At 41.6% G+C, this 14408-nt stretch overlaps 1 protein-coding gene across 1 annotated transcript; it reads right to left on the reverse strand.

Annotated features, from left to right (window-relative positions):
- Positions 1–449: 449 nt before the first annotated feature.
- lmo4b (LIM domain only 4b) lies at positions 450–13977 on the reverse strand. The gene is made up of 5 exons (XM_056246252.1): positions 13609–13977; positions 11410–11650; positions 5294–5390; positions 4773–4928; positions 450–1354 (listed from the first exon to the last, which is right to left on the reverse strand). Exons 2-5 carry the CDS (start codon positions 11643–11645, stop codon positions 1346–1348), a joined length of 498 nt encoding a protein of 165 aa, XP_056102227.1. The 5' UTR covers positions 11646–11650; positions 13609–13977; the 3' UTR covers positions 450–1345.
- Positions 13978–14408: the final 431 nt, after the last annotated feature.

Below are 14408 nucleotides of genomic sequence, written 5' to 3' on the forward strand. Positions count from 1 at the left end.
ATGAAAAGAGAAGAAAGTATACATGTTTACCCATGTTCAATTATCCACCCAGTCATCTGCATTCATAATTACGGCATAAGAACACGGACAGACAATTAAGGGATGGATGGATGGTCCACGATGGCGCCATATTTTTTCATTAAAAAAAGTAGCTTTGCTAATGAGCCCCGTTCTCGAGAGAAACTCAGCTAGATGAATTACTGCGATCATACAAATCCTTTGGTCTCCTGATGGAAAATTGGATGTAGATACTGTACATAATTCATTTTGAGTGACTGAGTGACAAGAACACCTGTGATAGATTTAGGACTAACCCAATGTAAATACATGGTGCTTAAAACACATACAGTAGTCCACGTACTTCATTGAGCCTAAAAACACTTTAAGCCAAATTTCACATTAAAAATCTTTGACACAGAAATGCGTTTTAAATAGGATTAAAAAAGGAATGTTTTTAATCTCATTTTTTTATTAATTAAATACACCATATCGGAGCAAATGTCTCTGAAAATATCACAAATAGATTTCTCTCTCATTCTGCGTTTATAGGTTGACAGCTATGAGCTTCAATTTTTTGTTTGTTGCGTGATTTCAGGTTGGAGGGGAAGGGAACAGGGTTAGCTGCTGTGTAGTATGTACGGTAGCCACAATGGGACAAAAACATTTACATGCATACATACTGTACATGGTAGTTTTACAAATACACCAAGAGTGTTCATGATTTGATTTCCACAAAAAAGCCACGGATACTTCTTTGAACCCAGTCTTCAGGATTTTTATATCATCCGAAATGAAACACATTCCCTTTACAACATCTAAAATATAGAAAGAGAAGATACCATGTTGTGAAGAAAAGGAGAAATAGACAAGGTAGGACAAAAATATAAAGGAAAAAAGAAAGTCAGTTTTCCCCCACTAAATTTTCAAACAAGTGTTATGAAAGCAGATTCAAAAAATTCGTTTGTCATTTTAATTTCACCCTCCTGTCTCTTTTTACCCCAAAACAACATCCTCCGGCTGGTCTCTCTCTGTGTCAGTCTTTGAGTCCCTCGGGATCAGAGGTCTCGCCTAGGTCAGTTCATGGAGTCCTCAGTATTCCTCCTCATGGGTATTTTCCATCCATGATAAAGGAGTTTGGAGTAAAGGGGTCGAGAATTGAATGAAAGGGGAGACTCTGACTATTGCAGGTCAAGGTGAAGCTCAAGCCTGAGTTTGGCGCTCTGGTTCAAAGTAGCGGAGCTTTGAGGAACGGAGTGGGATGGGGTCCGATCCAAAAGGTCTTTTGTGACAATGAGCAAGGGGCTGAAATGAAGGCACACATCCTGCTTTGAGCAACACCTACGTCCTAACACACCTGAAAAACAAAGAGAGAGAGAGAGAAAGAGACCTGTTAGCCACACTTACACAGAGAAAAAATGACCTAAATATAATATAAATATATTATCTATTGCCATGTCACAAAAGGTCAAATGATCTGATATTTTAAGAGAATTATTGACCTTGACACATAAGCCGCTTTCCGACCAAGTAGTTACAGGAACTTAGTTATAGGAACTGTCCACTTCTAAACAGTTCTAAGAACTACTCTCCCCCAAACTCGGTTTTGCTGTTTGCGTTCGCACTGGCCAAGTGGCCATAGAAACTGGTAGGAGGGGTAAGGGAGTGACGCAAGCACGGTGGCGGCGGCGGCGCCACCTACAACAACAACAAACCAGCGTGGAGGAGGCTATCGGAATGTTACTGTTCTGCCTTGCCGGGAGCTTAATAACGGAGTACGAACGGCGGCGTTTAAAGATCTTGAGTTCTGTACAGAGAAACACAGAAGACAAAGGCTCCAGCGTAATATGATCTTAAGTAATATGATGGAAGAAGATAGAAGAGCAGAGCGCAGGAGGCAAACAAAACGACGGGTAAGTTTAGCAAGCATTAGCAATTAGCTGGTTGAATGCGTTATGTTTGTCTTAAGTTATGAGTTAGCATAGCCTACATAGGCGAATTGCAACAGACAGTGAAGAAAATGTGTTGACAGTGGGCGTGACTTATAAGTTGAACCAATCAACGTAGACCTAGGGAAAGGGAGCTAAAAAAGTCCTCGCTCTAGACTAGGTACTGAAAGAGTTATAGGAACTGCGGTCTGAGGAACTAAAAAATCCCCAACTTAGTCCGGTCGGAACACGCCAAAAAAAAGGGTTATAGGAACGTTAGGTTCTAGGAACTGCAAAAGTCCCTCCGGTCGGAAAGCGGCTATAGTAATGAAGGTCTGCATGGGTACTCTCTAGGATATCATTTCCTGTTTATTTAAAAAGAAAAATTGTCTCACCAAAAGTATGAATACATGAAACAAATTAAATAAATGTTTGTTGTTTTACAGAAATGAAAATTATGTTCATCATTCATATTAGAGGTGTATTCAAGTTCAAATTTCAAGTGAAATAATATATATATATATATATAAACGACTTAATCAGTCCTACAACTTCTCTGAAATCATACAAAATAGCTTTCAAATAGAGTCATAAAAATTGCATGTCCTCTTAAATAACATACTCCATTCTTTTGTCAAATGAAGAGTGCCAGCTCTGCTAAAGCCCCCCCGCTAAACTTATTGATCAGCAAGGGCTTTCAAACCCATCTGCTGCCCTATTTCCTCTGCATTTTAAGCACATATTGTAAAGTTAGTCTCTTTTTGTCTCATTTTTAACAATGATGTGCCACAGTCCCTAGAGTGCTAAGTTCTTGCGCAGCCGAGACAATTATCCCAACATCCAAGTGCCAGCGTTCTGCTTTCACAGACAGTCATGGCAAACTTTTTCCACCCTAACATTCTCCTTCCTCTTGTTTTTTAAACATTCTAGGGGGGGCAATTTGCTTTCCACGTCTTACCTCAAGTTACAAAGGGGTTTCAGGCAACTGTAATAGTAATTGCAAGCCCCCCACGCCACCCCACATTGGAGGGCTAATTAAAGAGACGGAGGCTGTGAAGGTTTGGATCCCCTGGGTTCAGGCTCAGCATGAGAAATGTAATTTGTCTGTCCTGAACAAAGAGATTAGGGAGAAGCCGGAGAGCTACTTAATAAATGAGCATCAAATGTCCTTAGCCGTGGACACGGACAGCACCAATTATGTCACCATGAAATTGCACATAATAAAAACAATGGCTGCCGGACGAGCCCTCCTATCTGTCTAGGGAAGTGTTCATTCTCTTGCGCGTGCGCCATTCTGCACCGGCTTGTTTCGGTTCCCAGCTCATTTCTATAGGTTTGGAGAAGCAGGAGAATTGCACAAACTGCTACAGTACATTTGAGCAGAGAAAACGCACAGCGATATCATAAATTACGGCGCATCTTCACTGCAGTGAGTAGCTGAGCAAAGTCTTTCTTAATAACGATTCGAATCTCTCTGTATCAAGCCAAAATACGACTGTTTAAGTATCTCCTGAGGACACGTGGACCTTCTCTATTCCTGCTGGTGAAGAGGGGCATCTGGGTGTATTTAAGAACTCTCTCCCCGCTATAATTAAAGCAGCGAGGCCAATATTCAGATTGCATTTTAGCATTAATAATTCAGCTGTTTTCACTACAATTGATGTCGGCACATAAATAAACAATGAGGCCTCATATTTACACAGTGGCAGCCGCCGAGCGAGAGCAGGGAAGAGGAAGGAGAAGGAAATGGAAGGATGGGGGCTTAAAGAGACATTTAAAATTAAGCTTGATAATGCAAAGGCTTTCAATTTGAAACGCAACACGCTCTTGGAGCTAATTTGTAAAAGTGACGATGCCTTAAAAGGCCTCTAAAGGAGCACTGAGCTTAATGGAGCTCTTTCCCCGCTCGCTACATCTCTCCTCAAACTATCTTTTTCCTGTTGAAGGTGAAATAAATGTTCACTAGAAGACTCGACAACTGTCCGATCTCTCCCGTACGAGCTCCCACATCCCTGTTGTCTCTATATCAATACTGATTATGTGTCACTGAGCCGTTATTTTCAGTGCTGCCGAGTGATACAATCGGCTGGTGGCTGACTACACAATGAAGTCTTATTGCAGACGGTCCCAAAGGCGAGAAGAGGAATTAGGTAAATAATTTGCCTGCTTGCCGTCTGGTTTTGTTTATTTAAAGCTTGCTGTGCAGCGTCGGAGGAGCAAATAGTCAGACAGAACTGTGCTGTGCAGCGTCGGAGGAGCAAATAGTCAGACAGAACTGTGGAGTTGAAAACATGGACGAAAATGGGACAGAATGCTTGACGCCAGCTAGCTTTTGTCTTATTTTAAGTCTTGTTGTAAAATTAAACCAGATTAAGATAGAAAACACGTCTTATGTTATTTCTATATGTAGTTTGGGTAAATGAAGATTTGTGTTAACAGAATTTGACATGGTTTACATCTTGTGGACCACTGCGAATGGATTATACATAATCAGTATTGAATATGAACGTGTCAAGGTTAGGGAGGAGGGAATCATTTTCACCTTACCTGTCCTGTAACTAAAAAGATTGAGTTTGCTCTGATCTCATTTCAGCAAGTTAACAATAATTGTGATAAATTAGCTTTCAGCCAGGACGAATTACGCTTGTCTCCCAGACCTGACTATGGGAGCTCAGCATTATATCTGTTCCTTAAAACTACAATATGTAAATAAAACAGATATAAGAATCATTAATTGTGATAAGTTAATGACTGAATTGTGTGTTTGGATATGAGGATATATACTGAACCTATTATCAGAGGAATCTAAGTGGGAAACTTTGATAGCAGAAAGAATGTGGCTCTCACTTTCTGGTCAGGCAGTAGAGGGTTAGTCTGCAGTGAACTCAAATGGCCGTTGATGAGTGCTGTGGGTCTGTCGTGTTCGCAGAACAAGCTGCCGTTGACGTAGTGAAACCGGTCACCAGGGACCAGCCTGTTCCGGCAGGTAGAACATGTGAAACACTGCGGGAGACAATAAAAAGGACTCCATTACCCACAATCCTCAGCGCATTACCCGCATCAGATCTCTGATCAATCTCTGGTAAGGTTAAATCATTATATACTTAATTATATTAATTTCTCATTATTTCTTCTGGAGGTTCTACATGCGCATTTAATGCAAAACATACTGACTAAAATTCACATACAATATTTTTGATTGGGTATCAATCATATCATATATATATATATATATATATATATATATATATACACACACACACATACATAGAACACCATAAGACAATCATTGAAAAACAGTCTCTATGGACTGTGAATGGAGCATTTAATTTTAGAGTAGCAGTGGTCACTTAAAGATTAAAGGTTACCTTGAGATGATATACGTTTCCCTGTGCCCTCATAACCAGTTCACTGGCCGGGATGGACTGACCACACGCGCTGCACGCCCCACTGTTCCCAAATAACCTGTGAAAAGACACAGAGACATGTTAGCATAAAAACACCTAAATCAAAATGTGTGAATGTTATAGCATGATAGAAATTACCATCAGTGAAAAGTGCCAAAAAATATCATGAGCAAAAATATAAAATGAATAACTACGAACAAAATTATTCATTAAGATGGGGGGGGGGGGGGATTTTGTGGGCAAAGACAAACATCATTACCACATTTCATTCCATTATCTCATGACCAATATCTCCTTCATTGACATGATCTATTTTCGTTCACAGTGTGACCTGTGCATAGAAATGAAATCTGTTTGCTTTAAAGACTAAAGTCCTCACTGTATTGATGACATTTTAAAAGTAATACATTTCAGTCTTTTCTTTAAACAAACCAATTGAATGGCTTCAGAAGACTTGGAACATATAACCATTCAAAAGTTTGGGGTTGGTCAGATGTTTTAATGTTTCTGAAAGAAGTCTCTCATGCACACCAGCTTTTAATGAAAAATATAAAAAAAGTTGAATTGTGAATATTCAGCAGCCATTACTCAAGTCTTCAGTGTTACACGTGTGTGTGTATATATATATTTATTTGAAATAGACATTTTGGTAACATTTAACCATAAAATTTAATTTGTTAACATTATTTAGTAACTAGTAAGAGTATTAGTAACTATAATAGTAAACATGAACGACAATGAACAATACATCTACATTTATTAAGTCAATGGTAATTTCAACTTTTACCAATACATTTTTAAAAGTTGTATTTGTAATTGTTCCAATTTTTTTGTAACATTACAAATGTCTCATTTTATCAAGCCTTGCTGAATGAAAGTATTAATGTATATATATATAAAAAACAGACCTCAAACCTTTGAACGGTAGTGTATATAGGGTGTGAGTGATTTTTATAATGTTTTATTTATTTTTTTATTTTTTCTGATTGGAGATTGACAGCTACAGTCACCATTTTATTAAAAAGTTTGTTAACCTGTTTGGCCTTGTTTTACTGTAACAATGAAATCCTTGCAAGGACAGGTTAAATCATTCCAATCCTGTACCCAGGCCTCCCTTTCTCCCTCTCTCAGTCTCTCTCTCTCAAACACGCAAGCAGAACAAATTACATCTTCAATATTCTGATGTAGGAAAAATAAAATCATATTAATATCAGCAAACCAAATGAAAAAATCCTGCATTCTGTCCTGCAAAAGCCTCTGCCACTGGGACTAAGTATTACCTTTGGTGTTCATTTTTTGCAACCTAATAATAACCTAGAACATAAGCAATCAGGGCCTAAGAATATTTGATTGTACATCTAGGCGAAGACACAGCGCATTTGCCATTAGGACTCAAGCGAGTGCTCAGTCACCGCCGCCTTTCCATTAGAAACCCTCGGCTACCCGGGTTGATATATAATGTGCATGGGTTAACCTTTTCAATCATGGTGTCAACACTTTAGATTTGCTTCTGCTCATCTCTTTCGTCTCTAACCTTCCCTCTCTCTTTCGCTCTCTCCCTCTCTCTCTCTCTCTCTCTCTCTCTCTCTCTCTCTCAGTCTCTTGATAATGAAATGCTTGTTCCTGCTTCCTTTCTATCTGCCTTCTGAGTCCACAATTTAGATTACTTCATCTTGCCGAGCAACAAACTGAATGAAATTTCGATTTGAGCAGAAAGTAATTTACTGGGATCTGGACCCATTTGTCATCATATCTCACTGGCTGTTTGCTCTATCACTGCACTTTTCCTATGCAATCAAATAAGACCACAGCTTCTGACAAGCTCCAGAGAGAGAGAGAGAGAGAGAGAGAGAGAGAGAGAGAGAGAAAGAGAGAGGGGGGGGGGGGGGGGGGGGGGGGACTATGAGGAAAGGAAGCAAGAAAGAAAGAGACTGTTATAAGGATAGATGGAGAGAAATGGAGAAAGGTCAAAAAAGGATAGAGAGGAAAGGGATGAAGGAAACGTTGCAAGCATGTTCCACGTGTACACGGTTACAGATTCGAGGAGGATTTCGACCCTCAGAATACTTTCAACTCATAAACCGATAATGTGCGTTGTGCGGATGCCGATATAGCATCACTGCACACATGAGAACATAGCATTCCGACATCGAAACAGCTGTCGTCTATGACATTTTGCATATGCATGTGGCGTTTATTGAGGGCACTACATGACGAGCGAGTGAAGCTTTAAGAGTTTCTCTTCAGCGGCGGATGTAGAGTGAGGAGGGGGGAGGGAAAACAAATTTGGCTGTGGCATCGATTGGAGCAGCTCAATCAAAACTCAATTTCAAACGTAATTAGCTGTAGGCTTGTGACAACAGCATGGCTTCAATGGCGTCGATGGGCCAGTCATGCTAGGCAAATGTCAGGGGGGGAAGGTCTTTAAACGCTGCAGTTTGATTCACCTGTAAAATGACATCTTTCCCCGGCCTTGAAAAAGCAATCTGCCAGGCCGCGATGTGTGCTTGATTCGACAATCCCAGAGCGCTCGCACCTAAATTCGGTTTACAAACACGTGCTATTTGGGATCCGGGCTCAGAGTGTGCTCCCCTTTTAATTGCCCCGTTGTTTTTTAGAGAAAAAAAAAAAAGTAAAGCATCTCCAGGCAACCTTTTTATTTTCTTGCCGCTCTATACGCAGCGTAGCAGGTTAATTATTTGAGCATGGGATGGCTGCTGATAGCATTTGATTTAAAGGCCTGAAGGCTTTAGGTGCTCAATTAAGTTGCTATCAGTCTGCTCCTCACCTCTAATGGTCTCTTTCACCATTGAACTCTAGGTGCTGACGAGGGGAGCGATATCACGGGTCACCATAATTAAAGCCAAGGGACTCTTTAATTGCATTGACACCACCAGTTTTGGCTTCCTTCTTCTCAAATCAGCCTCTCCTTTGTAGTTTTCTCACTTTCTAGGTATTCAGCCCTTTGATCAATCAGAGGAGGAGGATTTTGTCAGCGAAACATCGCAGAATGCTGATTTATTGACTGGTCTCGGGACAGGCGGAATAAAGAAGTGGCTACAATCTACGACTGTCTTTCATTGCGAAAGCAAGACAAGAAATCTGTCTGCGCTCCATAGGCGATGTCTAGAGGATTTAATTTGGATACCGACTGTGAGGTAAAATACAACCTAGCAGGGCTGTTCTGGGCCATCTGGCAGAAGCTCGGCCTCTTAAGCGGAACCTTTTGAGTGGAGTGATGTAAGTTGGTACAACAATGATTTCTGCAACACAGTCCATTATAAAAATGCCTCTCAACATTAGCAGCCAAAGCACCTTAAAAGCACCGGGCCATATTGATACTTAAGCAGGGCTTTGCATAATGGCAATGTTACATTAGGGAGAGAGAGAGAGAGAGAGAGAGAGAGAGAGAGAGAGAGAGAGAGAGAGAGAGAGAGAGAGAGAGAGAGAGAGAGAGAGAGAGAGAGAGAGAGAGAGAGAGAGAGAGAGAGAGAGAGAGAGAGAGAGAGAGAGAGAGAGAGAGAAGGTGGGTGGGGTGGATGGGACGGGCAGGGGGAGATTTCACGGCAAAGAGAGCGGGAGGGCGGGCGGGTGGAGGGAGCTGAAAGCAGCCAAATGACACTCGGTTAATTCAGAGTAACAGATCTAGTCCCAAGTGGATTGAAGGCCTTGAATTAATTCTGTTATGACAAATCAAGATAAACGTTTCCCCTAAATTGCATGCGATTTAATTAATTTCTGAGATCCAAGTATTTCCTGGCTTAATAGTTCACATGCTCCCGTGCTGTCATAGTGCTTGAGTGGGCAGACTTCAAAGTGATATTAAATAACCAACTATTAGATTTACCTAGCACGTTCTATTGGAAAAGTGCCATTTAATTACCTGGCTCTATTCAATTAAAAGGACAGTGTTCCCCCCACCCCCCCAACCTAACGGTCACATGATTGCTCACTCCCCAAATTAATTCTCTCTCTCTCTCGGTTCTCTCCAGCTCACGCAAATATCAGCCATGGCTTAAGGACAACATGATTTCAAATGAATCCCTCCTGCTTCTCTGGGGCTAAAACTGCTGAAATCTACAACTCAAGCCGGTTGCCCTTGTGCTTGGCACTGGTGGCCTCGAGCTGAGTGGTATCAGAAGCCTATCATCCCATGTCATTTCCCCCCCATCTGCCATTAGGGAAAATGGGATGCTTTTCACTCGCGCCATACCAATCAATCGCTAAGCCTTTTTACATCAGTGGTATTAATATAATTCTGGATATGTAACTTCATTATTTACACAGCAAGGGCAATTTAATAATCCATTACAAAAATAAGGGAGGCCCCTTTAAAATCCCCTAAGGGGACTGGCCTTCGCAATAATCCCCTCTTCTCTCTCTCTCTCTCTTGCTCTCCAGCTCTCTCAAAAGCCAATTTGGTTAATTAAATGTTTTGTTTGCAATGTGGCTCTCATTCATTTCGGACACGTCATTGGAAGCGGATAGGAGCCAGGCACTAGATCTCATTAGATAAAACCCATCAGGACTAAAGGAAAATGGAGGGGGACTCTAATTAAAGCTTTTAATTGTGTGGACTCACTGTCAGATGTTATTTTTCCCCTCTCTCTTATCTCTCCTCAGATCACAGGCTTGCGCGAGCTGCGTTTTAGCTCCGTTCTCCCGCCCGACGCGCTCTCATTACAAGGAGAAAGGTGTAGCTACTTTTCCCTCCCTGCTCGTTTTAATTAGGCTCACAGGCCCGATTCTAGCGGCGAGTCTTGTAGACTTGATCCCTTCAGATCAGGTGGAGTGGAAAGAGTGAAGGCACTCTTCACATTTGGACTGGTCGTCTCAGGTTTGCTCTGGTTGACACCTGTTGTTCCAGCCTGCCGGCAGCAGTGTCAGTGTGAGGCTTCGCTGAATTATCCAGGGGCGAAGCGCATGCCAAGGTAAATACTCACTAATGACTGTACCTCTGCCAAAAAACACTCTTTTCTGGCGGGAAGAGCAGATATATCACGGATACTTCATTTTAAGAATTAACTTTTAAATTGGCCTTCCTGTTTTAGTGAGAAAAATATAGGCATTCCATTATCAAAGTCACTCACACTGTGTTTTCCCATTCCTCAAAACCAAAGAAACAATCCAAGAAGGCTTCAAACTTCTCAATGCGAGAAGTTCTGGAGGGCTCTTAGGGTTTTTATTTTGCCCTTGCAGCGGTCACGGTGTTGAAGGATCAGCCTGTCAAATCAGGCCATCCACATCAGCTGAGTGAGACTGCCGGGCCGTCACCCAGCCACCGCTTTGGGTGTCAGACTTACTTGCATAAATATTTTAAAAGGGTCTTTTTGCTAATTAAATGGCCTCTTTGTGATAAACAAAACATGGCAGAGAGGATGTGAAAACTCTTTTAAATTCCAGAAGAGTCGAAGGTCAGCTCTGCCTTACCAATCGAGTTTTCTAGCGTCTCGTAAAGCAAACACACACACAGCGCGGCTCCTTTAGCTTAAGGATGAAATATGGCGAGAGCCACAGACTTGCAGATGTTCTGGAGAAAGAATCTCCTTCGTCTTCTGCTCTGTCAACATGTCAGTGGCTTGACCTCTTTTTTTAAGAGTGTCCCGTTGAGGGTTTAACCAGCGTGCTTTAACGAGGGCCGCTGACGGCACAATCCGAGACACATGTTCTCCATGGAAAATACGCTCTGTGAGAAGCTCGATGGCTTGTAACTTTTTCCTTAATATCTTTTTTTTTCTTGACAACCATCACTTCATCTAATCATTACATGCCTAATGTCATTTCATGTGGTCGCTGGACTGTCATAATGTCCAGATGTATGAGCTATCTGAAGTTTGGCTTCAAAGACCGTGAAAAGCAGCCGAGCAAAACTAAGCTATCCTCAACAAGATCAGAACACATTACTGAAGACCCCATTTAAAATTAATTTCACAAGCGCGTCAGAAATCTGAAGAAACTTGAGAGAATGCCCTTTATGAACACAAAAAGACCTCAGTGCTGACACGTTCTTCAAACACATGAAAATGGTTGTGATTGTGACTTGCGCAGATTGAAATTAATAAAAAAACGTGTCTAACCTGATGTAGTCGTTTCTACATAGGATCATGCCACTCTTGGTGTAGCAGGATGTGCCGATTTCTCCGAGCTGTGCCTGGCAGCAAGAGCATTTCAGACAGCGGCTGTGCCAATAACTGTCCATGGCATACAGGAGAAAGCGATCGGCAATCTTTCCCCCACAGCCCGCGCAGCGCTTCCACGACAGAGATCCCGCTCCAACAGGTGGGGGCTGGGCACTTCCTCCAGGGTTCACCATTGTGTCTGCCGAAACATAAAGAGACAGAAGGGGAGACATGGTTAGAGCACAGCAGTCAGGCAAGAGTTAAGAAGTTTTTCAAATCTTTGTGGCTATAGGATATCACAAAACAATAAAACACGGCATATTTTAAAAAAATTATTTGCTACAGCTTTTTTGCTCAAAGTTTTTCTGCACAAATTTCTTTGCTACAAAACTATTTAACTATAAAACTACACACAAAAAAACTAAACAAAAAAGGATTGTGACCCTGAATACCATCAGCATTACTTACTGAATCCATACATCTTGCAAAGTCAGCACACTTTAAGTTTCTCACAGAAGTCTTGTCATTGCAATATCTAAAACACCTGGAGCCTGAACAGTGACCCAAAACACTGAATGTTTTCAGAGGCACGCTTCCTAAAAGCTCTTTTGAAATAATTGAAATGCATATAATGCCTGCAAGCAAGTCTGATTTTTTTTTTAAGTGGCAGGCTGTCCTTGATCTTTATCTAAGTGCTGAAGTCAGCTCCTTTGGTCCATTTGTGATAAATGTCTGTTCGCTGATAACATTAAAGTCGCTGGAACAATTAAAGAGGCGCTGGCTTTTGTTAGGTTGTCTACGTTGCTTTTAAACTACATTTACCTGAACCTTCATGTGTGTTTGTGTGTGTGTGTGTTTGAGGGAGAGAGAAACAGAAAGAGAGACCCAAGTACTACTATGGTCAGGACTGGAGCAGTTAATTGGGGAACCCTTAAAGTTGTGTGATCCATTCAGAGGTCGACATATTCCACTCGCTTTCACTAAGGTTATCAGATGACGGATTTCCAGCCAACATCATGAAGAACATTCAGCAGCGTTCGCTTTAGGGACTGGTCACTGCCGCGTGAAATTACCCCCGGTATGTTGGATCATTCGGCATATGCAAGAATCAGTTAATGCCACCCTACAGAAATATCTGCCTCCGACAGAAATCACATTAACCACGAACCCTCATTTATGATTGCAGTTCTGTACTTTGCTCTGTTGATCCATCAGTACCGCATGCGTGCACTTCTGCTCCATCCTTCCACTAATACATCTGAAATTTTAATCTTTCCCAGGTTTCATAAGGAGGACCGCTGGACCGAAGTGGGAAAGATTAAAATTTAAGATATATTCGTGGAAGGCTGTAAGCCAAATCTTTGTTGAAAGGTAATTAGAGGAGAAGAGAGAGGCGGGGGGTTGAAAACATTGCACTGAGAGAGGGAGAGGCATTCAGTAACCCCATTAGTGGAGGCTCTTAGGGACAAGCAATACCTTAGTGCTGATTAAATCTAAAGGGAGATGAATCAGAGACCGAAAGTGACTCCCCCAGATAAATAAGATCGGACCATCGTCAAGTTTCATTCCCAGTAAGAGGGAAGAGGGGAGATTTGAAGAGAAGGAGGGGGTGGCTTTTAAGTCAAATGGGCAAACTCGAGTAATTACACGGACAGGCAATTTAAGCGAGGGGATGTGCAGAAATATAAAACAGATCAGCAGCCCATGGCCAGTAATACAGATCGCAGCTGATACTATTACAATGCACAAGGCACAGCAAAACATGCAGAATTGCACTTGTGTTATGGATTGTTGATCCTCTGTACAGCATGCGCGCATTCCTAATGCATTAATTCGATATTATAAACGCGAAATGCATGCAATTTCCATCGAGCTTATATGGCCTTTATATGGGTAAACACACAAGAGCAAACGCTTATGTTTACTATCACAATCTCTAGTTATGACGTTATTTGTTACGCGCGTGACATGCAACACAAATGGCACAACAACAAAAAAAGTTCTAAATAAAAACTGACATATTTTATGCTTACAAGTGTAAAGGTTTTAATACTGATCTGCAACATTGTGTCGCTCCATAAATGTCTCCTCGCGACACTATGAAATCACTATTCTTCATAAAAGAAAATGTGAATTGTCGTAGAGAAATGCACTTACCGCTTTGAAATGTAATGGTTAAATGGTTGGTGAGAAATGTACAGCAGTCTGTTTTCTCTGTACACAATAAAAAAATAACGCACACAGTCCAACAAACTCACACACAGAGCGCGTGCATGAATACTTCTCGCTGCTGTGAAAGAGTCAAGGAAATGGAGTTTTCAGATTGTATTTCCACTGTTGCCGTCACCTTTTTTCAAATGTTCTGGTTATCACTGGAAAGATCAGCGGCGGTTTTGTTAAACGAGCGTTCGGGAATGTCTTCCGTAATTTCCATAGATGAAGCGAGCGCCTGTGTTTGCAACTGTCCTCTCGCGCTGATGTCTCACCGTTGCTTGTCGCTTGTGCTCTACATGTGTCAGTGACAGAAAAAAAGCCTAGAGTAAACCTCATCTCACATGATGACGTCAATCAGACTGCAGCCAATCACGACGCACGCCATACAAGCGGAATGACAAATCCAGCCAATCAGGAGAAGTCGAGATTTACTAAGACACACACTGTTCAAAGGAGGAAAGATTGCGGTTGAGTGGGCTCTGTCTGCTTTTTGGGGTTGAATAGGGCAGTGGTTCTCAAGCGGGAGGGTCGGGACTCGGGAGTCGGGACCCACTAGGGGGCCTCAGTAAACTTCCAAGGGATTCCAAAACGCCGTACAATTATTAAAGAGAAATAGTTATACTGACACAATTTCATAATTAAAGCGCAAAATCTGCTAGAAATAGCCAAATGTGCATCATATTTCTTAATCTGGAGAAAAAGCAAGAACTCATTACTACAACCATAAAAACTTGTCAATTATT

Source organism: Rhinichthys klamathensis, unplaced genomic scaffold (genome assembly GCF_029890125.1).
Source record: "Rhinichthys klamathensis goyatoka isolate OS25496 unplaced genomic scaffold, OSU_Roscu_1.1 h1tg000036l_1, whole genome shotgun sequence".
Taxonomy (NCBI): Eukaryota; Metazoa; Chordata; class Actinopteri; order Cypriniformes; family Leuciscidae; genus Rhinichthys; species Rhinichthys klamathensis.